The 27560-nt window shown below is 57.6% G+C and overlaps 1 protein-coding gene across 3 annotated transcripts in view; it reads left to right on the forward strand.

Moving 5' to 3' along the window:
* The first annotated feature begins 8298 nt into the window (after nucleotides 1–8298).
* The window catches only part of TCF7 (transcription factor 7), a 30886-nt gene continuing 11624 nt past the window's right edge, over nucleotides 8299–27560 (forward strand). For 2 of the 3 annotated variants that reach the window (XM_044916763.1, XM_044916764.1), the window contains exons 1-3: nucleotides 8299–8538; nucleotides 8716–8782; nucleotides 9279–9403. In XM_044916763.1, coding sequence (XP_044772698.1) covers nucleotides 8299–8538; nucleotides 8716–8782; nucleotides 9279–9403 — 432 coding nt within the window. Of the gene's footprint in view, nucleotides 8551–8715; nucleotides 8783–9278; nucleotides 9404–27560 lie in introns of all 3 variants that reach the window. The other variant, XM_021701884.2, reaches the window with a different exon arrangement.

The following is a 27560-nucleotide window of genomic DNA, read 5'->3' on the forward strand; positions in this document are numbered from 1 at the left end:
TTGGCAGCCTGGGCAGGCCATGGTTGGCCAGCTCGGACTGGTAGATGTGTTTCCTCAAGCTGAGATGAAATCTCTCCATGTAATTTCCTCCCATTAGTCCTGTCTCTGCCCTCAGGCCGCACAGGCCAGCCGGCTCCCTCCAGCCTGTAGACATCTGGAGATGGCCATCTTTTGGCAGGAGGAGCCTTCACTCAGGCTGAATGCTTGGCAGCCTCAGGCTGGCCTCAGAAGGCAGGCCTCCTAGTGCCTTCCCTACCCTGGTTCCCGCGTTCCACCCATGATTAGCAGGACTGTAGGGGTGCGGGGACGGGCTCTTCTGAGGGCCCGGTCCTGAGCACAGTGCTGCTGGCTGGGACCGATAATAGTAAGCGACACTGGACACCACTCAGCCAGTACCTACTCTTCCCCAGACTCTGCTGTGCTGAGTACTCCACAAGCAAGAGCACATCCCCTCTTCCCGGCTCTTTGACACAAGTGCCATTACTGTCCCCCACCGAACAGGCGAGCAAACGAGGCTCCAAGAGAGCGGTGACCAGCTCACGTTCCCACCCACAATGAGGAGCTGGAGGAGCCCCGGTTTCCACACAGGCTATGAGCTTCAAGCCCAGCTCCTGACTGCCAGATGACAAAGCAGATAGCAGTGGAGACACAAGAGACTCGCTCGCAGGAAACACACCGAACAGCCCAGGAGAAGCTGAATGGCTTCAATTCTACAGGCCATGGGGATCCGGAAGGGAGAGAGATCCCTGTGGACAGGAGCAGGTGGGACAGCGTCCCATACGAGGCAGAGACCAGAAATAAGTCCAGGCCCCATAAGAATATAAGAATTCCCAACTAACAAACCAATGGGAATACCGTGACCGCCCCTCCCCTGCTGGGAGCTTGAAGAACCAAGTTGGGTTGGACCCATATGCAAGAGCTTCACCTCATGGGCAGCAGGTATTTATTAAGCACCACTGTATGCTTGGTCCATGTTAGCACTCAGCAAGGGCACAGATGAAGGGTCCATGATCCCAAGAAGGTGACAACCCAGTAGGGTAGGAGTGAAGCCTGGTTAGAGCTGTGATGACCAGTTTGGGGTTCAGCCACTGCTAATTTCCTCTCTATCAGGGACACAGACTGGAGTATGAATTGGATAAGAAGTGCCCCTCTCTGCCTTCTGAAAGCAGGGATACCAGCATTCCCCAAGAGACTTCCAGAGGAATTCTGTTCTTTGGAAAATTACACATGGAAAAATAGTTTTATGGTCAAATAAGTTTGGGAGACACTTGACTGAAGAAGGCTAGACAGGATATCTCTGGTGCAGGCCTTTTCAGAGCCTTTATTGGCTGTGCACATTGGGACCAGGACTACAGGGTCTGGTGCAGGCTCTTCTCAAGACCTCTGTGCCTACCACGTCCTGTTGGTCCTTCTTGCAACATGCCAGGTGCTCAGAATAAAAGGGGGCACTCTCCAAGTGGAAGATGGTGGCTTATGCACCCAGGAGTCTGTTCTGGAGAGGGAATAATCAGGGGGAGCCAGTGTCTGGGGAGGAGAGGAATTGTCCCTGGTGATGGGGGTAGGGAGACTGTAGGACCTGGGACATGAAGATATGCCATTCTGGGCAATGCCCAATAGATGGCCAAACTTTCCCCCAGGATCCTGGCTCACCTAAGCCCCAGAGATCCTATGGGGTCCAAGCCCACCATAAGCCAGATGTGTCTACTGCTCCACCTGATCAAAGCTCTGTCCTCTTTTTTTTTTTTTTTTTAAGTAGGCTCTACACTCATCGTGGGGCTTGAACTCACAATCCCCAGATCAAGAGTCACATGCTCCACCGACTGAGCCAGGTAGGAATCCCAGCCCTGTTCTCTTTAATCCTACTTGCCTCCTAGGCTGACATTCTTCCTCCAGGAAGCCCTCCTTGACTGCCGATTGTGCGCTAGGACATATATACAACAGCCATGTTCCTGAACCCTTGGCACCTGGAAACTCTATCTATCCTGATGTGTCCCACAAGAGTTCCTTGAAAGCAGGTACTAGGCAGAGTACTTCCTCCCCAGATTTTAACTGATCACGGCTGTGAATGATCCATCCATCCATCCATTTAGTCTAAACATTTCTGAGCATTGGGGCGCCCGGGTGGCTGAGTTGGTTAAGCGGCTGCCTTCGGCTCAGGTCATGATCCCAGGGTCCTGGGATCAAGTCCTGCATCGGGCTCCCTGCTCCGCGGGGAGCCTGCTTCTCCCCCTCTGCCTGCCGCTCTCCCTGCTCATGCCCTCTCTCTCTCTCTCTGACAAATAAATAAATAATCTTTAAAAATTTCTGATCACTGCACTTTGCCAGCTCTATAACAGGCAGTGGGAATAAGCAGCAAAGCCGTTACAACCCTGTGTCAACTAGATATCTAGCGGTACTTTCATGGTAAGGCGTTCCTCTATCAACGTGTCCAGGGCTGTTCTCACAATCCAAACATGAGTTAATACGGGCACATTCCTCTGTGAAACGGCAGGCAACTCCCACAGGGACCCTGGCTCTGTGTCCCTCGCTTCCTGTCGCGTTTGTGATGCTTCTTGTCTCCCCTCTGGTCTCATTGTTGTGGGCTCCTCACTGCCTCCCTGGAACTAGGTAAGGGGCCAGAGAAGGCAGACGACTTACCTGAGTTCACGCAGCGGGTCAGGGGGTAATGCAGGGACCGGGGCACAGGCCCCCCACCCCTAAGCTCTTCGGAGACCCATGCACTCTGACACACAGTGCGTGCCATACAAGGGCCACTCGCAGCCTACCTTCGCTGCCGACACATTGGTGCCTCTGAGTCCGGACCCCTTCCTGTGGAAACCCCGGGGTGATTTCCTCTTCCTGGTGAGCGACTCCCAGCCCCATTCACTGGGAACCGCGGCTGGCATGATGTGGGAACTCAGCCTGTGGGAAACTGTCCTGACAAGATCTCTGAAGCTGAGGGGCAGCTCTCTGTAGTCTCCCCACTACCACCCCGCAAGCCAATTTGGCCAGACTTCCTTGGGGTTTCACCAAGAAGAGCTAACATCTAGCTTTATCATTGCATTTTTTTCATTAAATTATTTATTTTTTAAAAAGATTTTATTTATTTCTTTATTCATGAGAAACAGAGGGAGAGAGAGGCAGAGGCAGAGGGAGAAGCAAGCTCCCCTCGGAGCAGGGAGCCCGATGTGGGACTAAATCCCAGGACCCAGGGATCACCACCTGAGCAGAAGGCAGATGCTTAACCGACTGAGCCACCCAGGTGCCCTCATTAAATTTTTATTTTAAGAGCAATTCTTGGTTATTGCATGAAGTCTGGGGAATGGGGTGGGAAGAGAACCCATGGAAGATTATAAAGAAGGAAAAAATGACACCAAAACTTTCTTGCTTCATTTTATTTTATTTTTTAAAATACCCATTTATCCAAGTAATCTCTACACCCAATATGGGACTTGAACTCAAGACCCCAAGATCAAAAGTTGCACGCTCTACCGACTGAGCCAGCAAGGTCCACCCTATCCCTTGCTTCATTCTGAAGGCAGCTGACTGGTACCTGACCCAGAGTAGTCACATCACAATTGTGTGTCTGCCATTCTGCAGGCCACAGCCACCTACATGCAAACACACACACACACACACACACGAAGAGACAGTGAAACTACACAGTTTCCAGAGAGCACACTGTGTTTCTAGTAACAAACCACAGTCTGCCTCTAGGATGTATGGCCAGGCTCTGCCCTGAGCGAGAAGGCTCACACGGGAAGTGTTCCTGCCCAGAGCCAGCAGCCAGGCCTCCAGGCTGTGCTCGGCATGTCCCGACAGGATGCCAGGCGGGCTGAAGGGCAGGAAGAGATGCCGCTCCCAACCTCTCCCCGTTGTAATTTACCAAACCCCTCTGGGGGTCCTTTGAGTTGTTTTCTGGAAATGCCACATTTCAAGGGTCTCCCCATTAGAAAGGGTCAGAGAGTTCACACGGGCCTTTCATGTGAAGGAACTTGAAAGAAAAGGAAAGGAAAAGTACATTTTCAGCCTTAGCTGTGATGAGGTGGGCCCAGGCCATGAGAACACTTAGATGACTTACATGACCTTACATGAAGAGCCAATTAGCCTAACAACTTCCCAAAACTATCTAGCTCAAGAGCACCCATTTATTAGAACTCTTGGAATGTGCCAGGCCTTGAGCTAAGCTCTTTCCTAGGATATGAAAATCATCCGAAGATCACTCCCGCAGTGCTAGGCAGCCTTGGGGGGTGATACCCATTTTACCCAGGAGGAAGCTGAGGCTCGGAGAGGGTCAGTGATTTGTCTGGAATCCCCCAGCTAGTAAATGGTAGGGCAGGGATGCAAACTCAGATAGATCTGCCTAAATCTAAAGCTGGAGCTCTCTTGGTCAGACCCTCAACCCTTGTGAGCTCTGAATTCGTGTGTCCAGCCTCCGAGGACACCACATGTCCACCTGTGGCTCACGTGCATGAAGATGAAGCCTCATTAACTCTTCAGCTCTGGGGGCACCTGGGTGACTCAGTCAGTTAAGGGTCCAGGTCTTGGTTTTAGCTCAGGTCGTGATCTCGTGGGTCGTGAGGTCGAGCCCCAGGTGGAGCTCCCAACGGGCTCCACACTAGGCTGGGAGTCTGCTTGAAGATTCTCTCCCTCTGCCCCTGCCCCCCCACTTGCATGTGCGTGTGCCCACATGCACGTGCACACACACACACTCTCTCTCTCTCAAATAAATAAATCTTTAAAAAAAAAATAAATCTTCAGCTCTGACCTGGACTTCATGGGTCCAGAAAACTCTGGAGCCTTCCTGCAGAAGACTCTGGCCTTCATCCTGAAACTGCCTGGTTACCTCCAGAGGGGCAGCCGCAGCAGATCCCACTCAGATCCCACTCACCACCCTGGGGAAGAACCCCAGAGCCATCGTGACTGTATGGGATCTGAGTTGGTGCCCAGAGCGGGCAGTCCAGGGTGGGCCCAGAGGTGGTACAGACTGAGGTCTGACTCAAGGGAGATGCTCTGGGCCCTCCTATCTAGCAAAGAGCTTGAACCACCCTACACAGGCCAACAAGAGAGATTCCCCAATCCTCATGGTGGTCCCTCCAAGCAACATGAGCCCCTCGGAAAGTAAGGACTCTATTAGTCACAGTTCATTCATCAGCATTTTTCTGCAGAGACCACAAAGCAGTTAAGGACCCCCTTCTGGAATTTTAGAGGTCATGATGGAACACTAGAGTGTGTGGTGGTAGTTAGGGTGCAAGTCCAGGAGTCAGACTGTCAAGTTTTTGGAATTCTGATACTCTCACTTCTAAGCTGTGAGATCCTGTGACTTATTCAACCTCTCTGAGCTTTGTTTCCTCATTCATGAATGGGGATAATAGTCCCAATGTCACAGAATTGGTTTGATGATTAAATGAGATAATGTGTGTGGAGCTCTTGACATGACGCCTGGCACATAGCAATCACTCAGGACTTCATAGTCATGTGGCAGGTGATAATGAGGATGATGATGATGGAATCAGTGCTGTCCAGACCACAGGCTGCTGCAGGGCCACACCTGCCTTTGATGGACAAGCCTGAGCTCTTTTTCTTCTCTATCTCTCCAAACCTTACAGAGCCTCCCAGGTCCAGATGAAGTCTGCCTCCTCCAGGAAGCCCACATGATCACTTCAGCCACATTGATTTCACCATATCTGAGCTCCTTCTGCCGATGGTCTGCATAGACTAATAACCAACAAACTTGGCTCTAATAACTTCTCAGCTTCTCAAGCAGACAATGCCTTCTGGAGAACAGGAACCCCACCACTGCCTCTCCCCTCTCCACAGCCTGAGTCCAGGGTTAGGTAATAGGAGATTCTCCCTAGCAGGCATTCAAGCTGATTTCAGTATGGCTGTAGCTGTCTGGTACTCAGCTTGTTTCTCCCTCCCTTACCTCTCTTCCTCACACCCATGTTCTCCCTGCTCACCTGCCTCCTCCCCTGGTTCCACCCCGCAGGGCAGGATCCTGTAGGGTAGTGGTTCCCAGACTTTGGGATTTCACAGCCCTAGAAAATGTCCAAAGAGTTTTGGGGGTGGGAGAGTGAATAGAATGGCCAAGTTTTTCTCTTGCCAAGTAAGGATGTTTTAAAAAATCAATTTCCACTATTATTTTAGTAAAGAAAGGCTGTTTTTACACCAATAAAGCAGAAAATCCATAATCTCTGATTAAAAGCTAATACTTTAAGCTGAAAAAATTCAGCCTTATTGAGAAAAACAAACCACCTCACTGTTGCCCTGACTTCTCTCCTTTCTCCATGGACTAGAGAAAACAACCCCCCACTGTCCTGTGTCCAGTCATGGGTCTGGGGACCTTTATCCTGGAGGAGGTGCCTGCTAAGCTGGGGTCACCCTGAAAGGCAAGAGGACCCCCAAAACCTTTGAGTTAGGCAGATCCATCTTCCCATTCAGCTTTCCCAGAGGAGGTTCGTCCCAAGTCAGATCTTATAACCTCAGGGGCTGAGGTGGGGGAGGGCATGAGCCCCTCCTCCTGTACCCTTTCCCCTCTCTACTGGGCTAAGATTTGCTGGATTTCCCCACCACCACCACCACCACTGTCCAGTGGGGATAAAGTGAGACTCAGCAGCAAGCTCACACTCAGAAAAGGAGACTGGGGGAACCTAATGGGCAGGATCTTCTCCACATCTCCATCGCCAAACTGAGCGCTAGTAACCCCCACCCCCCAGCCCCCAGCCCCCGGAAGGGAGGAAAAGTGGGCACTGCAGCGGTGCGGTAGGAGGCCGAGCCGCCCCGCTGAGCGGGCGCAGATAGGATCTGAACGCAGAGAAGGACGGCCCTGGCTCTTTGATCCGCAGCCAACCAGGCTGGGCCTGGACCCGGAGCGCGGCGCGGCCCTCTTCCGGCCCGGCTTTGCGCCGCTGCCAGGGGTCCCGTGGGGCTCCGAGCGAGAGATGCGTCCAAGACACCCTCCTTCCCAAATACCCTCTTTCCCTGTGCTCTCCGGAGAGATGGGAAAGTCTACACTGAATCCAACTCAGAAAACTGCTGGGGGGCTGCGGTTCACTGCACCGCGATCCTAAAGGACCTGTGTCTTTCCCAGATACAGTGGTGGAGCCGAGGCCCAGCGTGCTGTGGAGGCCCGCGTGGACACGACCCCGGGTGCCCTGTAGACGTGATGGAAGCTGGCGCACGTTCCCGCGCTCCTCTGGCTCTAATAGAGAGAGCCTGCAGCTTGGATCTTGAGCGAGTCCGCGGTCGTCAGGCTCCGAGTCAATTGGCTCCATGGGAATGCGACTTCCTGTGTTGAGTTGCTTCTGACGACGCACCCCTCGTCGGAATCCGGCGGCCCACGTGGCTGCCCAAAGGCTCGCATCCCTGGGCCGCAGGTTCTAGGCTTAGAACCGAGTTGGGAGGGAGGGAGGGGGTGGGTGGCTGAAGGATCCTCAAGGGGTTTGGGGGATCCTTCCTCCTTGTCCTCTTGGCTCTGTTGGAGCCTCAGAGATGCCACATGGCAGATGTGTGATGCATGAGCCCCGCATGCAACAGGCGCTCAATAAATGTGTGAGGGGAATATGCTTGTGTTCGCGTTGTATCTGGGCAGCCTGGAAGGAGGTCCCAGGTCGGCTTAAGGTTGGAGAACAGGGCAGAGACCGGGAATTTGAGGAATCCTAACCCTGCCAGGCGGGGTTCGCGCGCAGCCTCGAACAGCCTCCAACCTCTAGGAAGCCCCCAGTTTCAAGCCCTGGACGTACTGGTCGGGCGCGCCAAAGCGATTACACCTTGGCTTGCGTTCCAGTTCCCGCCCCAAGGCCTAGGAGACCCGCTCTCTCGGCACTTGGGGGAGAAACCCGGGCGCAGAGCGGGAATCCCTTATTGTAGGTGAGGAAGCGGGGTCAGGAGTCTCCTTTAGAGTCCCCATATTTCGGAAGAAGGGTGATGCTTTTCGAACTTGCCAGACGCCTCCCAGAGTGACGCCGGGAAGAGCGAGCCCTTTAAGATTGTGCGCGCTGCTCGCGTCGCAGCCTCTCGGGGAGAGGAGGCGCGGGGCGGGGCAGCTTGGCCCCGCCCACCAACAGGGCCCGCCCCCGGCGTCCCCGCCCCGCCCCCCGCACTCGGCCGGCGGCGCCTTTGATGTTCGGACCCGCCAGCTCCCGGAGCCGCTCAGCCTGGCGCCCGCGCCCCGCGCCCGCAGCCCGCCCAGGCGGAGTCAGCCCGTGCTCCGCCCGCCGCGCTTCGGGCTCGGAGGTCCGGACTCCGGGCTCGCCGCCTGCTGGGCCGGTTCCGCGCCCCGCACTCTCGCGCCCCGCGTCCCGGCGGGCGGAGCGCACCATGCCGCAGCTGGACTCCGGCGGGGGCGGCGCGGGCGGGGGCGACGACCTCGGCGCGCCCGACGAGCTGCTGGCCTTCCAGGACGAGGGCGAGGAGCAGGACGACAAGAGCCGCGACAGCGCCGCGGGCCCCGAGCGCGACCTGGCCGAGCTCAAGTCGTCGCTGGTCAATGAGTCCGAGGGCGCGGCGGGAGGCGCGGAGGTCCCGGGGGCCGGCGGCGGGGCCCGCGGCGAGGCGGAGGTCGGGGCTGAGGTGAGCGCCGGCCCGCGCCCCGCGCCTCTCCCGCGCCCGCCGCCCCCCGCGCCCGGCCGGCCCCGCCCCACCCTCGCGGGCCCCTGGGGTACCCATCCCTCAGACCCCTCCTGCCCCGGGCCGCGAGCCCGGCGCCCCTCACGGCCCCTCTGGATCTCCCCGCAGGCGCTCGGACGGGAGCACACTTCGCAGAGACTTTTCCCCGACAAACTTCCAGAGTCTCTGGAGGACGGTGAGTTTCGGCCCGCCTCCCCTCCACCCGCTAAGGGCCCGGGTGGGACAGGGGGGCCACCGAGGACGGGGTTGGGGGGGCCTCCCCCCACGGCAGCTAAAGGAGGCGGCAAAGCCGGGGAGGGGGGAGTGGGGGCGGGTTTCCAGGGCGCCAACGGGCTCGAGTCACTTCCGGTGCCCTGACCTTTATAGGAGTAAACAGACCCCCGCCATCTCCGCCTCCCCTCCTGCCCAGGTGACTGCCTAATCCCCAGTCTTGAGGAGAAAGCGTTGGCCTAGGTTCCTTGGCCCGGAGGGCGGGCTGGGGGTCGAGTAGGGGCCGCCGAGGGGAGGCCTGGACTCGGGGTCCTTCATCCGAACTGAGGCACCCCCAGCCCGTGCCTTCTCCGGTCACACACGTGAGCCGGACCCCTCGGCACTTCTTTCTCTGGAGAACAGACTGCCTCCAGCCCGAGCCACCCGGTCGGGCGCATCTGACCCAGCTGTGGTTTTTCCAGGCCTGAAGGCCCCGGAGTGCGCCAGCGGCATGTACAAAGACACGGTCTACTCCGCCTTCAATCTGCTCATGCACTACCCGCCCCCCGCGGGAGCCGGGCAGCACCCCCAGCCGCAGCCCCCGCTGGTAAGTGGCCCCGGCAGGCCTTGTGCCTGCTACCTCCTTGACCAGGTATGTGAGGCATGGGCAACAAGTGACTTTTGCCTAGAACAAGATAGATACGTGAGAACTCTGTGTTCTGGTGCCTTTTCCCTCACACACCCAGTGTGATCTGAACCGGGAGAACTTTGCCGAGGGAAGGAGAGAGACTGCCCTAGGCACCCCCCTTTCCTCCAGCTGTTGGCTTCTGTCTTCCTAGCTTGCTCACAAGCAGGTGCAGGCCCTGTCCTGGTGCTAGGTAATGCCAGGGTAGAGTCTTTTCCCAGAATTTTTGAGCTGACACCATCCCCTCCCCTCCTGAGGGTGGTGTTGGTAGTGTGGTCTTAGCTGTGAGTTTTGCAGTTAGCCTTCTCCCCAAGCCTAAGACCCCAAGCCTGGGTGTTTGGAAGAATGGGCGGAAAGGATAGTGTGTTTCAGAGCTCCTGGTTGTGCAGGAGAAACATGCTCTACTCACTCTATCCTTATTGGCATGAATGCCCCCTTGCCAGAGAAAGACCCTGAACGCTATGTGTAGAAAGTAGGTTTTTATGAGACTGGTTTGTTCTCATAAGCTCTGGGAGGTGGTTTCAAATCAGTGGTGTGGGTAAGGGGCCCCTTTAATGATTTTGCTAATTAAATAGGTTTAGGTTCTTCGAAAAGATTCCATGATCATTACAAACCATGCTTTTCTGCCTCATTGGTACGGATGATCTAAAGGGTGAAGAGCCTATTCTGAGTGAATTGGAGCAGTACAGCGGCACTTAAAAAAAATTGAGATTAGTGTTTCAGACTGTCCTCAGCTGGCCTAAATCAAGGGTGAGATGAGAGCTCCTAGAGTACACGAAGTGTTTGGGGAACTCTGGTGGCTGCAAATGGAGGTCCATTGCAGGAGGGGCCAGCAGGTAGGCGGGTCACATGGCTAGTTGGAGGGTCACTCCGAGGGAGGAGGGTGACTGCCAGGCTGTTTCAGATCATGAGGGAGGAGGGTTGGTTCTGAAAGCTGTTTTCATGCCGAAGCTGGTGGGAGGTGAGAAGGCAGATTGAGGCTTCTCTCTAGAAACCCCAGAATGGAAAACTTGGTAAACTGTTGACTGTAGAAATGAGCTCCTTGCCGCTTGGACTCCCCATTTCCTCATAGGCAGAAGGAGCATGTTGGTTGAGTGGTCTTTCTGCTCTAGGGTGGCTCCGTCTATGAGGTGCTTGCTTCTTTCAAGTCTATGGGGCAGGGGGCTTGTCCTCTGACCTTGCCACCTGATGCAGCAGCTCTCCCCAGAGACCTCCGCCCTGCACAAGCAGATGCTTAACGTAGATGCTTTTGGGTCCCTTACAACGTGTAACCCTTAGATTTGGGGCCAACTTGACATAATGCAGCGCTGCCAAACTGCCGGCAGGTGAGTTGCTTGCATAGGGCGCTGGGGTCACTGTGACAGCCTTCAGTAGACAAAAGGCCTAGGCCCGAGAACAGTCCTAGGAAGGCAGGCTCCCCTCCAGCCTCTTGTGATTCCACAGTGATGCAGGGAAGAGGCGGGATTTCTGCGTTCCTTTCATGGCCTGGGCCAGTGGGAGAGTGCCCAGAGTGGGAGGGCCTCGTTCTCTTTCAGGGTGTGGTGATGGGACCATTTGGTGTCCTTAAGCTCACACTGGTCAGAGTGTAGGCGACCGACAGCCAACTCTAGCAGTCAGGATCGGGGGTGGGGGCTGAGGGCAGGCACACCATTATTCTCCTGGCCTGCGTCATTTGTTTTTTCAACTTGGGCATCTTTCTTAAGCTATAGCAGAGGCTTTTCTGTATATCATACTCTCTCCTGTAGACGTAAATCCCCTGCCCTACTCCCCACCCAGCTGCAGCTTCCCACTGCCTGTCTGGGAACGTGGGAGGAAGAAGACAGGCTCTGGAGCTGATGTTCTGTGTGCTGGAACCAGCTGTTCCGTGGGGCTGGGGACAAGGACAGAGGCAAGGGCCTAAGTTGGGGTGACACCGTGAGAGGAAAATGTCCATGAATATAGGGGAGCCTCTTTTAAGCAAACCTGATAGTTCAAAATAAATAGCAAATCGGAGTAGTTGCTCGTGTTACCCAAAAAGTTGTGTGAACGCTTAAAATATGGTTGGTTTTAAAAAGCAAATTTGATTGACTCCATGTTTTGGGAGCATATGTATCAGAAAAGATACTCTTACAGTGGGTCAGGAGTCCATTGTAGGGCCCTGAGGAAAAACTGCCTTTGGACGTTTCTTCCCAAGTTCCGCTTTCCTGAGCCCCTCTTCAGGGGACAGATGTCAGGCTGCCCAGCCCCTGCCCATGGGCCTTAGGTCTAGGCCCTCCGGCCCCCTTTGCCCTTTCTCAGAGAATCCAGGTGGTCAGCAGTTGTGCTGACAAGTTTTTAAGGCCAGTCGCTTAACCTCCCCAGACAGTGGGGAAAGCCCGCGCCAGGGTGTCCTCTACCCACGTGTGGGTGGCATGCCCATGTGGCTACCATGTTGGATGCCTCAAAGCGGGCAGACTCAAACCTTGCCAGGGGCAATGGACCAAATGACTACCTCACAGCCAGCTGCCAGGGGGCAGAGGGAAATTTTTTTCCCTAAAAGGGTGCTTCTTTTTGGTACGTGCCTTCTTGTGAACTGTTTTGGTAAGGGAGAATTAGGTCAAAGTTTATTTCATGGCTGATGTTTGTGAGGCATCTGATGTAGGCTTGTAGACTGTTCCTGGCTTCGACCAGTAGCCACTCCTTGTTTCTGTTTTGTTTGCTCTGTTCTGCTCTGAGATTGGGGGTGGGGGTGGGGATGGAAGGACCAGTGAGCTCGTCCTGGGCCTGACTTTGAGGAAATTCTGGGATGAGTAAGGCATCACTCCCTAGGGAAACTCAGACTCTTGGATGGGTGAGACTGCCAGCCTGGCACAAATCTCAGAAAGGAGATGAGGCCTGGTTGCTCTTGTGGCCCCTTTTTTGGGCTCCACTCGGAGTCTATGGCCTGGAAGGCTGCTGAGCCTTTAGCCATTTAGATGAAATGTCCAGAACAAGCAAATCTATAGAGATGGAACATAGATGCGTGGTTGCCAGGGGCTGAGGGAAGACGGGAATGGGGAGTGATTGCTAATGGGTATGGGGTTTCTTTTTGGGGTGATGAATGTGTTCTGAAATTGGACAGTGGTGATGGGTACACAACCTTGTGAATGTACTAAAGCCGCTGAATGGTATACTTTGAAACAGTGAATTTTATGATGTGCGAATTACATCTCAGTTGACAAAAAATAGAAAGGCTGAGCCTTTTGGCTCTTGCAGGGACTTGGGACTGTTCCCCAGGCCTGATCTCCACAGTCGTCCCGGTGTATGTGCCTGCCCCAAGCTAGGGGCTCGGGCATCAGTTCCAGTGTGGGGGAGCCCAGTTGAGGCAGTGGACCCTTGCTTGGAGGCCACTGAGCTCACATTCCCGGGTTCCAAGGTCTGAGGTCAGATGTGGGCTGTGCTAACGAGCCCTGTGGGGAGCAGGAGGTGCAGGTATGAGCAAGACTTGAGCAGAGGAAGGAAGTGCTGCTGACACACGCCACCATGTCCAGGGAAGCTCTGCAGAGATGCACCCACCCAGCCCTCCATAGCCTCAGAGAGAGGGAGTGGCCGGGTCTTGCTGGAGACGGTTAGTGAGGGTTGATGACCAGCCCTGGTTGGAGTGAACCTTGTTAGGAGGGGTCTGGCACCAGGCTGGGCACCAGACAGATCACAACCAGCCTCTGCTTCTGGGAGTGCCTAGCTGAGTGGAGGAGACAGATGAACAGACTAGAACCAGGCCCTGGTAGGAGGAGTGCTGTCACAGAAGGTCCTGCTGGGGCGTCCTGGGTGGAGCTGGCCCCCACGTGGGCTGTGGGCTGTGGAGGAGGGTCTGCTGAGCAGCTTCCTGAAGATGCAGAGTCGGCCAGCTGATGAGCACAAAGAGTACCTGGGCTCCCCTCCAAACATGCCAGATCTCCCACTTCTCTACTTCAGTCTCCACCTAAAGCCCAGGCCACCACCATCCCTCACCCAGAAGACAGTAATGGCCACCTCCAGGCTCTCTGTGCCTCAACCTTGGCCCCCCTCTGAACCCCTGCCCTAACCCCCAATCTAGGCTCCACACACCAGCCCAGCATCAATCAGATGAAACCCTGCAGTGGCTTCCCATTGCTCTTGGAGTAAGGTCCAAACCACTCACCACAGCCCTAGTGCCTGGGTGGCCGGCCCTGCCGACAACCCCTCCTTGTCTGCGCCGTACTCTTCCTCTCTTCCTAAATAGCAGCTACTGCAGTGTCTTCGTCTGTTTTACACCCATCCTATTCTTCTCCACCTCAGGACCTTTGCACTTGTTCCCTCAGTTTGGAATTCTCTTCCCCGGCTCTCCCAGAGCTGCCACCTTCTCATTCGTCATTCAGGGCTGAATTCAAATATCACTTCCCCAGAGACACCTCCTGTGAACATCCAAGTGGGACCCTCTCTCATTCCCCCAGGCCTCTGCTGCCCCACCCACCTTGGTTCTCCAGGCCGCAGTGGGTGGCCCTGCTTTATGATGCACTCGCTGTACTGAGACCAAAGGCAGCCCAACTGTCAAAAGTATCTCTCTACCTTAGTGTCCTCATTTGCACAATGGGAGAGGTGAGCCCTCCTCCCAGAGTTGGAGTGTGGACTGGAGGCAGCAGTGCCAGGGAGGTGCCCAGAAAGGTGCCAGTGTGTCCTGGGCTCGGGACGTTGGGGTTTGGCCATAATTGATCCCTTCTCCCTTGCTCTCCTGGCTCGTCTGGGACTAGTGGTGGCTCAGTGGTAGGCCCCACGTAGACTCCCATCTGGAAGGTTGTATCTCTACTTTGGGCCACAGGGGTCTGGGGGTCTGAACCCTGGGGGCTAGCTCCGGGACAGAGACACAGGTGTACAGGCCCTCCCCCCTTTTTTTAAAGCTTTATTTATTCTAAGAGAGAGCGAGCGCTTACAAGTAAGCGAGCAGGGGAGGGGCAGAAGGAGAGGGAAAGACTCTCAAGCAGACTCCCTGCTGAGTTGGGAGCCCTATATGGGGCCTGATCCCAAGACCCCGAGATCACAACCTGAGCCGAAATCAGGAGTCAGACAGTCAAATGACTGAGTCCCCCCCAGGCGCCCTGTATACAGGCCCCTTTCTTGCTACCATACCTCACCTAGGGATTCTTGGGAGGGGAAGTACAGTTCTTGGAGCCAGGATGGAAGCCCCACTACTCTCTCCATCCTGAGATCCTCTCCTACAATGCTCAAAGATTCATCTGAAAGAAGACCCCCTTCCCCAGCCACGTAGAAGCCCTTTGTGGAAGCTGTTCGGGGCTGAAGCTCTTTTGTAAGAAAAATAAGGAAAAGACCCATTTGGTCACCAGCTGCCAAACCATTTTCAGACCTTTGCTCACATGGTCATGCATGTGTGCACCCCGTCCTATCTTGCCCCAGTTCTTCCCCTGGTGTGGTGGTGCATGTTTGCTCCCGCAGATGGTGCCCACATATAGCATTTTTATTTGTTATCCCTCAGGCAGGTTCTAGTTTGCTCACAGCTTGCCTTCCTTACCAGTGGGAATGATGCTGTGTACTCTTTTTTTTTTTTTATCACTTTTTTTTTTTTTTAAGATTTTATTTATTTATTTGACAGAGAGAGAGAGACAGTGAGAGAGGGAACACAAGCAGGGGGAGTGGGAGAGGGAGAAGCAGGCTTCTCGCGGAGCAGGGAGCCCGATGTGGGGCTCGATCCCAGGACCCTGGGATCATGACCTGAGCCGAAGGCAGACGCTTAACGACTGAGCCACCCAGGTGCCCCGAAATCACTCTTTAGTTTCCTTTTTGATTATTTTCTTGGAGCAATACACGTAAGAATTATGGGGTCAAAAGGCAGGAAGAATCAGGCATGCCTGGCTGGCTCAATGGGTAGAGCCTGTGACTCTTGATCTTGGGATCGTGCATTTGAGCCCCAAACTGGGGTTAGGGATTACATAAAAAAAAATAAAATGTTAAAAATAAAATGGTAGGAAGAATTACAGCCTTTTGCTTCCTTCTGGCCCCAGTTTGCTATGGGGTTCCTTGCAGTGTCGAAGCATGCGAACTCCCAACATGGAGTTCCTTTTCTGTTGTTCATTTAATAGGTTCATGGTGGGAAATGGGACTTAAAAGTTATTTGACTTGCCTTCCTTCCTGACTTGGAAGGCTGTGTGGTATTGGCTGTGGTATTTGGAAAATCTGCAGCCCCCAAGGTGCGACTTGATTTTCAGGGTCCCATCTTGCTGCCTTTCAGGGCCAGGAGAGCACTACAAAGGAGGCTCCTCCTGCAGGCCGCCCCCGCACCCCGTCCGCAGGGGCTGTAGTTACAGGGTCCTTGCCCACTCCTCTAGCTCAGTGGGCTGGAGGGGCTGACAGAGCCCTGGGTTGGTCACCAAGGCTCGGGTAGTCTTCACCCAGTCATACTAGGGTTTCACCGAGCCAGCTTCCGTAGCTCTGTCCACCTCCCTAGGTGCTCCGAGACTCAGGTGTGAGTGGAGCTGAAGAGGGGTGGGCTTGGTGGTGACCTCCCCGAGGCTGCTAGCAGCCCATGGCCTCCTGGGTCTCCTGAGACCACAGCCCACCCTTTGCCCCTGCCGCAAAGGGGGTTTAGCTGAGCTGTGAGCATGGGCTCCGGGGGATCCTGGTTTCAATTCAAATGACTGCTGAGGTCAGGCTGGATGAGGGTGGGTCCAGCCGTAGGGAGGGGCGGGGGTGTCGCGGCCTCCCTATGAGCTCCTCGGGGGCCTGTGGTCCTGAAGCCATACAGTCACGCTCCCTCACGCCTTGTGACTGGCTGCTTCCTGCCGCGTGTACAAACAAGACTCGGGTGGAGGAAACAGGTGTTTTATCAGGTCTCAGGGCCCCCCTTCCCCAACAGTACAGTGTACAGATCTTTGGGTAACCACCCTCCTCCACCGGTGGGGACAGAAGGCCAGGTCAGGGAAGGGACCTATCCAAGGCCCCTTAGAGGCACGGAAAGGGAGGGCATTGTCTGGAAGACCCACCCTCAAATACTGTATCTGCCACTCCTTGGCTGAGAGGCCCTGCATGAGTTCTTTAACCGCTGGAAGCCTGAGTTTCCTCATCAAGAAACAAGGAGAAGGAGGGTTCCTGGGGCATGGAAGGAGGCAGCGTGTGTGGGGTCCCTGGTATGCGGCCGATGCTGTGAGTGCAAGCACTGGGGAGTGGGTTGCTAACAACGGGGTGAAGAGCTCCTGCAAAGGGTGCTGTGCCAGGTTGGAGGGGGGCTCCTGAAGCTGAGCTGGGACACAGCCCCCACACCTGCTCTTCCTCCCCTCAGCAGCCGGCTCCCCTGCAGCGCCATGGAGCGCAGCTGTCCAGCCTGCCCCGGGACAGAGTGGCTGCTGTATCTGGAACCCTGGTTCCAGGCCCCTGTTGGCATTTCCGAGCCCCTGCATGCTTGCCCTTGGCTCAGCACAGAGGGGCGGTAGCCTCTACCCTCCGGAGCTCAGTCCTCTTGAGGCAAAGAGCCTCTCCTGGGGGCTCACAGTTAACTTCGAGGTTCTGCCCAAGTTGGATGAAGGGCAGCGAGGAAGGAGAGGCCGGCTGCGGGGGGCAGCCAGAAGAGCTTCCTGAGAGGGCCAGCTGGAACCCTGCGCAGATGACATGGGAGAACGCTCTGGGGGCGGGGCAGTTTGAGCAGAGAAGAACAGAAATGAGTATGTTGTTGGTCATTGGAAGGGCAGCCCGAAGCCCAGCGTCGGTGAGGAGCACGAGGTGAGGCTGGAGAAGAGCCAGCAGGGAGGGCCCAGCATGTGAACTTGATATGCAGGCATCACTGGTCCCAGAGCCTGGGAGTGGCTGGCGGGCACACCCGGTGTGTTGGCAGCACGAAGGGCCGAGTGGTGACCGTCGCAGATGGTTTGAGTTGGCTATGGAGGGAGAGGCGGACAGGGCCAGCAGCTGGGGCAGGGTGGACGCTGCGAGGCCCCAAGCTGGTAGGAGGAGTGCGAGCAGGGCCAAGGGAAGGGGTGGGCTTTGGGCAGGGGAGACCCAGTGTGCTGGCACATGCAGGGCAACAGAGCTTCGGAGGTGGACGTTTGCATTTTCATGTTATTTCATTTGACTCTCAGTCTCTCTCTCGGGTCATGAGTCCAGGGTCTTGTCCTCCTGGTGACTGAGAGGAACTGAACCCCAGAGGTCAGGTCCCTCAGCCCGTTGGTGATTTAGCCAGGGCCTAGAGAGCACCTTTTCTCAGCATTGTCTTTAGCAGGACTCAAGTCTGGGGAAGGTCTCTGAGAACCCAGGACATTGGTAGCTTCTTCCCTCAGGCAGTTGGGTGCCTCCGCTTACAGATCCGTGATGCTTGGGTTTTGGTCCTGGGCACCACCGCCCTCCCTTGAAAAGATGTGGCCTTAGCATGCACAGTCTCTCAGGTGGGTCCTGGGTGGGTCTGTCCTGGTCATAGGGTTTGGCCTGTTCTGGTCCTGCTAGAACCTTGGGCTCCCCTTGGTGCAGTCCCCTCGTGTGGGGAGGGATGGTCCCTGCTGGATAGGGGCTGTGGCCTGGGCTAGGGCCAGGATGGGCGTGAGTCTGGCCCCCTCCCGTGGGGTGGGGGCTGCCCATGTAGCTTGTCCCATGGAGACTGACTGCCTGGGCTTTGCCAGCAGACATGGCTTTGGAGCCCAGAGGAAGACCGGTGACAGAGCTTTCAGGCACAGCCGACTCTGCAGCCAGAGCTCCCTGGAGGTCAGAGGAAGCAGACGTTCTGCCAAATAAGCTTCCCCTACCCCTCCCACGAAAACGACCAATTGTTTCTCTCTCCAGGACAGGAAAGTTGTTGGGGCCCCACACGGATTGGCAGGACATGGCCCACCCCAGGCACAGTGGGCTTTGGGGATTGGCAGTTAGGGCTGCCCCTCCCCACCATGTGTGGGCTGGCCTAGCCAGGGTGGCATGTCTCCCCCTCCCAGAAAGCCCAGTTTGCCCATGAGGGCAGGGAGCTGTGATGGGGAAGGAAGCCAGAGCACAGGGCCACCTTCTCTCCTGGCTGTGTGATCTCGAGCAAATCTGTTAACCTCTCTAGGTCTCCATTTCCTTCTCTAAATTGGGAGTGGGGATCCCTGGCCAGGAAGGATTTCTGGGGTGCAGGTAAGTGTGGGCTTGCAGGTGAGCGCCTCGGGGCGCTTGCTGGGCCTTGCCAGGACTGCTCCAGGCCACCCTCCCCCTCATCAGGCAAGAAGATGGGAGGGGGCAGGAGGGACAGGTGCTGGGAGGCCAGGCTGAGGGCATTCTGACTAACTCTGACCTGGCTTTCGTGGTAGAGGCCTAGCCTCCCGCTCTGCTGGGCCGCCATCTGAAACGCATTACCGATGCTTTGTAAACTCCACATCATTCGGCCACATGAAAGCCTAGGATCTAAAAATAGCCACTCCCAGAGGACGCCCCGCATTGGTGGGGCTCAGCTGACCTCTGCACGCACACCCACCAGCAGCCACCTCCCTCGACAGGGAGCCCCTACTGGCGGGGCTACACCCACCCGCCCTCCCCGTGTGCACAGCCCCTGCCTGGGGCCACTCCATCTGGGCACAGATCTCATCCAGCTGGTCAAAGCTTCGGGCCCCAAGGCTTTACCCAGGGCAGAATGTCTGGAGGAAGTAGGAGGGAGGCAGCTGGGGCTGTGCCGGTGGCCCCAGGACCCCTTTCCCAGCCCCATACATGCCTGGAATGTCTGTGGGACACTCATTGGGAAGCTGGTGGCACCATCTTACAGATGAGGACCCTGGGGCCCTGTGGAGGGGGAGCACTGGCCACTGCCAGGTGCTGGACAGGAGGGCCACTGGCTGATGTGCTGGCTCGAGAAGGGTGGGGGCCGGCCCCAGCAGGGAGGCAGGGCAGCTGCAGATCTCCAGGCTGCTGGGGTTGACTCTTTGCCCTGCTTTCTGTGGGTTCCCTCTCTCTCTGGTCTCTGTGACCCAACTGCAAACCACTCTTTTCCCTAAAAATAAACATGCTTATGGGATTGGGGGAAGCTTTGTAGCTATCAAAGGAAATAATAGGGTGTTTAAGAAAATTACATTGCATTTTAAATAACCAGCATGAAAGTCATTAAGTTTGAAGTTTCATTCAAATCAGATGGCTCTGTGGCTGGCCCAGTGGCCAGGCGGGCAGAGGGTGGGTGGGCCCTCAGGGATGCTGAGAGACAGCCTGCAGAGAGCTTCATGGTGGCAGCAGTGAGGTCCCTGCTGGGTACAGCCAGGGCCCGGGCGGGGCGGCTGCTCTGTGCATGCCGGGCTCCGGCAGCCGCCCCACAGCGCGCTGGCTGGCTGGACGCAGTGTGCAGGCGGGAGCCGCCCAGCTGTGGTGGGCAGCCCCATGGGTGGGGCTTGGGGGTGACCATAGTCCGCAGGGTGCAGGGACAGGCGAAGCTGCGATTGCCAAGGCCACAGGGGTTGATGGCCGTGTGGAGGCGGGGTTCCGGGGATGGTGGTTTGGGTCCAAAAGGGCTGGAGAAGACCTCCGGGGCCCGGGCCACATCTGTCCTCTCCCTGCTGGCCTCTCAGTCCCTGCAGAGGGCACGGTGCGGTGCAGGCGCTCAGCAAACCGTAGCTGAGGAAGTGACAGCAGCTTTAGTGGTGTGTGTGTCGAGAACTTCCCAAGTGCTGGCCCGTGCCCGGTATCTAAGTCCCAGTACCGAGACCCTTACAGGAAGCTGAGAAAGTGGTGACTGTTACTGCTCTCATTTCACAGATGGGGAAGCTGAGGCTCAGAGAGGTGAAGGACACGCCAGGACCTGGAAGAGTCAGGGCTTGGACTTAGGTCTCTTCTACCCCAAGGTCCGTGCTCCTCGGTGCTCTGCCACTTTTCTCTCAAATGTGGGAGATAGGGGCACCGCAAGCCTCAACGCTGGGTGGTACCCCCACTCCTCTCGGGCTTGTGAGCTGGGTCCAGCTGGGTTCTCTGGCCCCAGGGACACACTTGACCCTCAGGGCCCCTCCTGGGCATGACCTCACGGCTCTGGGCCTGGGTCAGGGCAGGATACTTTCCTCCCTGGACATCTGACAAGTCAGTGTTGTTAGAGCCACAAGGGTTGTGTTTCATGGTTGGAAGCAGGAGCCCAAGGTTTCCAGAATGAACGTTGCCCTGGAAAGTATTTCCAAATAACATTTAAGATCGGTCAGGTCTGATGCCTGATGAAAGTGTGCAGGATGTAACTTAAAAATTGTTTGTTCTTGGACCCTTTGCTTTTTGTGGCTCCGGTCCTGGCTTAGCTTGGTGCTCCGGGTTGGGCCTCTCTGGAGTAGGTGCCTTCCTCCATGTGATGTGGGGTTGGGCTGGAGGTTGTCCTAGGCTCTGAGTCACTGAGAATGGCCTGACTAAGGATGCTGAGGTGTCCCTGGGCATGGGTATGTCCTGTCTGTTAGTGTGGCCTCCCGCCCCACCATGGGCACATCCTGCTGGGGCATTTCAGGAGCAATTTTGTCTTGTACCCCCAGCTCTGGTCACTGAAGACCAGTCAGGAGCTCGGCAATCTGGCCTGATAGCAATCAGGCAGGAGTCCAAAGGAAATCAAGGGCCAGTGGACCCAGCCTGGCACAAAGTCTGGCTTTCCTGAAAAGCCTGGGATGTGCTTGCTTTTGTCTTTTTTCTTTCTTTTATTTTGTTCTTCATTAATTTAATCCCAACATCAACCCCATGAGATAGGACCGTTATACAGATGAGGAGCCCAAGGCTTGGGGAGACCTGCACCTTCCAAGTGCTGGAGGAGTGATTTGAACCCAGGCTTCTGTGTTTCCTGCTCTTACCACCATGCTTCCTTGCCTCTTAGACAAACATACCTATCCACTCCTTCTTAGGGGGGAAAAAAAAACGGGTTTTATAGCCCTAGCTGGGTCCCCTTGGCTCCCTCTACCCCCTCCCTCTGCACTCCTCAACCCCCCCACCCCCAGGAGTTTGGTATTTCCCCCTCTCCCATGTATTTTTACACTGTTACACCTTGGTGAGTATCTGTAAGAGCTGTCTGGCGTGGTTTTCGGAACCCCCTAACTCAACCTCATTGGGGGCTCCGTCTTCCAAGGGCCCCTGTGGCAGCCCTGCCCTGCTCCGTCTGTGGACGCTGGGCCTGAAGGGCTTGCTGAGAGCCGAGAAGCCTGCAGCAGCTCCTTTCGGCTCCGTGCCTTGTTTCCCTTGGCATAAACTGCTGGGCTCCGTCCAGGCAGGGCCCCAAGGGTGGCAGGAGCTACAAGGATGAGACCCAGGGGAGCTTCCTGACCACGGCCCTGGGCAGGGCTGTCCTCCTGGGTCCGGTGCAGACAGCTGACCAGAAACCCCCGTCCTGACTTTGCTCCTCAGGAGCTGGCTCACATTAATCGGGGCAGAAACGCAGTGCTGAGATCTCCGGGTCTCCTCCCCCGCCTTCCCTGGAGGTGCCATTAGCCCCCCGCCTTTCAAGGTGCTGCCTGGGCTCTCTGGGCTCTCCCTCGTAGGCAGCATGCTTGCCCTTTTAGACGGGCCCGGTGAGAGCTGCTGCTGTTGCAGCAGCAGCCCTTAGTCCTCGTCCCATGTGGAGGGGTGAGCACAGGCCAGACCCTGTGGGAGGGATGACCTCCCGGGTTTCCTTTAGTCACTGATGACTGAGAAACTGAGTCAGTTCCTATGAGGACAGGGTGAAGGCACCCTTCACGTAGGGCTAGGTGGGGGGTCAGAGGCCTCGTCAGTGAGTGCCAGAAAGCTTCTCCGCACGGTGTTACCGCAGCGTCCGAGATCCCGGGTCCCCGGTGGGCGGGAGGCCTGGGTGGGGAGACGCCGAGGGAAGGGGAACCTGGGAACCCCTGGCTTCCCATGTGTGGTCTCCATGCTGGCCCCGCTCCCAGCTGGTCTGTGAGGTCTGCGCCTGAGTGGTGACGATCTCTGGCCAGGAACCCCACAGGGCTGGCTTCCAATCCGCATCTGTCGCTACTTGCCGTGAGACCTTGGGCAAGTTGTTGAGCCTCTCTGGGCTTCGCTTTCCCTGTCCGCACGCGTCGTAAAGTGACAAGGGAAGACTGGTCGGATGCTGGCGGGGGTGGAGCTCTGCTGGGCGCTGGCTGTGGGCGCTGGCTGGTCCTAGCCAGGGCTGCCGTCTCTGACTCTGCATCCCTGCTCTTTCCTTCCTGCCTTTCCTACAGAGCCTGTTGGCTTTACTCCCAGGGGAACAAAATCTCTGAACTTCCCCAGGTCCCCCTCTGCAGAGCCGTGCTCTCCCTCCTGCCAAAGGTGGGCTGAGCTCCGAGGTTGTGCTGGCCTGCTCGGCCCTGTGGCGGGCTCCCGAACGGCCAGGCACGGGAGAGGAGCAGGCCGAGGGGCTGCCTGGGCGGGGAGGGCGGGGCCGCTGCACAGTCCCCACACCATGTGTCGGTAGCGTCAATCACGAGCAGCTCAGCTGCAGCAGCTCCCGGAAGCTTCTATTTTCCTCTAAAAACATCCTGTCCCGAGGGGCGTTCACCTCAAAGAGGAGGAAGGAAAACACAAGTAAACGAATGCACAGAAACCACTGGAGGCTGTGGGCCAGGCCACTCGGCTCAGTGAGGTTCAGCTAGCTCGGAGGGTGCCTCGGGGCCAGGCTGGGTCTAGAGCAGGCCTGTGGTTTGCCAAGGCCTCATGCACGGACTCTGGTCCTCACCTCTGCCGTGGCAGGGCCCTGTTATCTGATGTTGAGGCCAGGCAGCTGGTAGACTGGCCACACGCACCTGGCAGGGCTCTGCGCAACCACGGCAACAGTACTCTGCTGGCAGGTGGGACCGAAGCCTCCCGGTCCCCAAGGGTGTGGCCCAGCCATCCCCCGGTCCTCCATCTCGGCCAGCCACACAGCCACGGCTCTGTGCTCTGTGGTGGGTGTCTGGCACAAGGCGTCCGGCATGCTGTGGGCGGGGAGCTTTCGGGCTGTCCTCCAGAGAGCACCATGTCCTGGGCAGCAGGGCCCCGAGTGGGGGCTGGGGATAAAATGGCACGAGCCCTGCCAGGGTCCGTCTGCAGAGGTAGGGTCTGCCGGGACCCACAAATCGAGGCCCAGCTGGTATGCAGGCAAGTCCCATTTGGAAGGTCTGGCGGGCTTGCTTGCTTCTCAGAAACTGACCCTCAGTGTCCCAGGCCGTGGGGGAGCTTCCCACTCGGCAACTGGCCAGATCCCTTGGCACTCAAGCAACCACTGGTGACAGTGGGTCCCAGCTCCAGACACGGGTCTGGGGGAGCTGTGGGACTACCTGGTGGGCCCTAGAGGTGAGAGAGGAGCCAGGAGGAACTGATCAAGGCCAGAGTGGATGCTCGGGGCCAGGCCCTGGATGGAGCATGGCTCTTGGCAGGGCGGGGAAGAGAAGAGAGAAGGGGAGGGGACTTCTGAGCATGGCCAATGTGTGGTGTCTTGCAGGGGAGCTGGGCCAAGGAGCTGAGGCCCACCCTATACTCATGCACCCCGAGCCATGTGCCCCCACATGGGCCCAGGTATCTGTCCACAGGAAGATGCACTTCTTCTAATGAGCACAAAGGCTCCATATGAACTAGCAGCAGCCCTGGCTTCAACTCTCTGGTTATCCTGATTGCCGAAGTATTGCAGGCAGGAAGAGATGGGGGGGTGGGCAGGAGGAGGCGTGGGGTCTCAGATGCCAGGCAGGAGATCCCTGACTCCAAGCAGTGGCCCCAACTCTTTCTGGCCTCCCGAGTACTGCTGTGACCTTATGCCCAGCTCCAGCCTGGGTGCTCTGTCCAGCGCTGCCACATCCTCCCTAAACGCTGGCTCGTGCTGGGACCTTCCCCCCCCCCCCACCCCCCGCTAGAGACCCAGCCTTGAGGGCCTAGCTTTAACTGAGGTAACAAACAGTGCAGGGTACAATCTCCGATCTCGGGGAAGCAGTGAAGACAGACCAGTGAACAGACACCTTGGCACAGTAGGGTCAGTGCTGCGGTCGGGGGACCATAGCAGGGGACCCCTGCTCACACGGGGAGGGGAGGAAGGGCTTCCAGGGGGAAGTCTCATTTATGATGAGGCCTGCGAGATGGATGGACATTGGCCAAGCCGAGTCGGGGGAGAGTTCTCCTGGCAGGGCCGAGCAGCCCCCTGTGGCTGGAGAGGAGAGGAGGGGAGACGGTGTGGCCGTCTGGCATCACCAAAGACCCCGAGAGCCCATCAAGGGGCCCCAGCACGGACCTGAGAGAGGACTTGGCTGCATGGCTAACAGGAGATCTCAACCTCAGAGCCTCACACGTCTCACCTGTAAAATGGGAAGAATGCCTTTCTTGAATGGGTAGTCACATGTGGCACCCATATACTCACTGCCCCTCTGTGCACCCCCAGAAGAGAACGGTAACTGCACCAGCGGCTCCCCCTGCCCTGGAAGGAACACGAGGCTCGAGGTGGGGATCCGCCACTCCTGTGGGCTCATCCCCACGGGCGTCTCTCCAGCTCCGGCCCAGGAGCATAGGGAAGAAGGGGGGCTGAAGTCCGCTCCACAGCGGAGCGGATGAGGGGGTGGGGCGTGCAGAGGTTCTGGGGCACCAGGGATTCTGGAGGCCTTTCCTTCCGCAAGTCTTAGTGGACGTGCCAAGGACAGAACCCGGACAGGCGGAGATGACTAACAAGCCGGCTCTGCCCTCCGGAGCCCCAGGCCGACCTCTGCCCCTGCTGGGCACTTCTGCCTGCGAGGCTGGGGGACTGCAGCCAGGTCACGGTGCTTTCCAAGGAAGTGACCCTTAGACTGAGGTCTGAATGAGAAGGGGCGAGGTGTGCAGAGAGCAGGAGGAAACGTGGGAAATGATGAGGGGATGGAGGAGGGGGTGGGCAGAGGCACCGAGGCAGAGAAGAGCTAGACACCTGGGCGGGCGAGGGGCAGGCCTGCGTGGCCGTGCCAGGATGAGTGGGGTGCCCATGCGCCGAGACCTTGGCAGGTCCAGCTCCCGCCATCAGGGGGGCTCTCGGTGCCCCCTGGCAGGCAGGCCGGCAGGCAGGTAGTGTGGCCTGAACCCCAATCCCCGCGGCACTGGAGCCCGCCGAAGCATTGTTGGGGTCGGGGAAGCAGTGGCTCGGATAACTGAACCAGCATCTGGAGAAGGAAACTGGGTGGGCTGCGGCCCCCTCCCCTGCGCCCCCGCATCAGTGCGCGACAACCGCAGGCCTCTGCCACCTCCTGTGGGATCTCGGGCCTGCTGCACAGCTTCTGCGTGCCTCAGTTTCCTCTTCTGTCAGAGGGAGAGAATATTTATGCATGTTGTTGGGGAGCATAGGAGTTACCCTCGGAGGGCACTCAGAACCCTGCCTCACACATGGTAGCCACCCGCTGACTGTTAGGAAATGCTTTTCTCTCAGCCCGAAACATTTGTTTGGCCTGGCACCCAGGCGCTCAGTGATATGAGCTGACGGACGGGGTCCGCTGCTGGTGACCAACGGAGGATCTGGGGGGGGGAGCGGGGGGGCACGTCTCCTGGCACAGCCCCCCCCCCCCCCCCCCCAGGGGGGGCCGGCCTGGGGGGGCCGGGGGGGGCCCCCCGCACTCCCCACCCCCACGCGTGAGGCCAGAGGAAGCGGCAACTTTCTTCGCTGGGAAAGTGTTGTGGGGCTCAAGCGTGTGGGGGTTTTCAGAGTCAACCGTCAGAGGCGAGGGAGTTTTCTCTGCCGGCGGTGGCAAGGGCTCTCAGGGTGCACATGGCCTGTGAGCAGACCGCTGCGGTCTGCAGGGAAAATGCCGACGGTGTTCAGTTTTCACCTGAGCCTGCAGGAAGTAGGGGGGCGAGGGGGTGCGGGAGGGCAGCCCAGCCAGGCCCCAGCTCAACCTCCGAGCAGAGGAGACCTGCCCCCGGAGTCCCTGATTTCCACCTCCTCCCGTCCCGCCCTGCCTTTGGATCCCCCTCCTGGCTCCGGGCTCCTCAGCGAGAGGAGCGATGCTGGGGCAGCACAGTGAGGAATTTCCAGCCATGGGCTAGTGAAAGTGTCCCAGAAAAGTGGGGACCACCTTCGGGACAGTGGATTTTGAGTCGGAGGGGTGCCGAGCAGTAAAAGCCACGCACCAGCAGGAAGGATGACTTCTGTCGAGACTGTGGCAGACCCGGCCTGCCAGCCCCAGGGTCTCCGAGTCCTGGACCTGTCGTGTAGTGCTGCGTTCTGGTGTGTGTGTGCGTGCGTGCGTGCGTGCAAGTGTGAGATGGGGGCATGCAGGCAGAGGCAGATAATGGGCCGGGGAGCGTCCTGACCAAGGAGTATGGACTGCTGTTGAGTCTTTTGTGTAGTCATTCCACCCTGTTGTGAACACTTACTGGGAGCGCAGCTCTGTGCTTGGCACTCTGCCTTCAGGTAAGACAGGTGAGGTTGTGCATCGAGATACTCAGGGCCTGGTGGGGATGGCCGGCCCAGGCCTGCCCCCTTCCCGTGGAGGCTGGGCGGTCAGTTTCAGAAGGAGGAGAGGGGGGAGCTCCGGTCACGGGGCTCCCCATACAAATGCCAGGCCCCAGGCAACCCCACCTTGTTGTCTGGGCGGCCTGGCCCTGGGACAGCCTTGTGCTGAGGCCATGGAGCGGGACGTTCCACTGGCTGAGGGGGGCGTGGGGCACTGGGCCCTATGCCAGACGGTTCCCCCTGGCTACCAGCGCAGACACGGAGGGGGCTGGGGAGTGAGGCTGAGGGGCAGCCTGCATCACCGTGGGAAGGACTGGCCAGGCCCTCAGTGCCCTGCCCCGGAGCCCTGGCCACCCCAAGGCCTCCAGCGAATGGCAGGCTCTTTGCTCCACCCTTGCCCACCTGGCACCTCTCCTGTGGTTTTGCTGCAGACTCCTGTTTAATTAGAGGCTTTTCCCGAGTTCCCAGGGAAGGCTGGTGGACAGGAAGAGCCCTCTGACCCATCGGGCAACACCTCCTACCTCCCACCCCCTCAATACCTGTTCCACACATGCACCCCAGGCCACAGGCTGTAGGCTGAGCTGGATTCGGGGTTTTCCTAGGCCTGGCTGTGCCGCACCGTGAGGCTTAGCCAGCCTGGCCTAGGACAGTCAGCTCTGGTCCTCCATCAGGTGAGAGGCCTCTCTGTGGTTTCCTGGCCAAAGCTAGCCCTCCCCAGGCACGGGGGTTTGCTGAGAAATGTGCCGTGAGGCCACCCTCTCCCTCCCTCGGAGCAGACCCGCCCTACCCCCTTCCCGGGCAGAGTGGAACTCT

The sequence above is a fragment of the Neomonachus schauinslandi genome, chromosome 7 (genome assembly GCF_002201575.2).
Source record: "Neomonachus schauinslandi chromosome 7, ASM220157v2, whole genome shotgun sequence".
Lineage (NCBI taxonomy): Eukaryota > Metazoa > Chordata > Mammalia > Carnivora > Phocidae > Neomonachus > Neomonachus schauinslandi.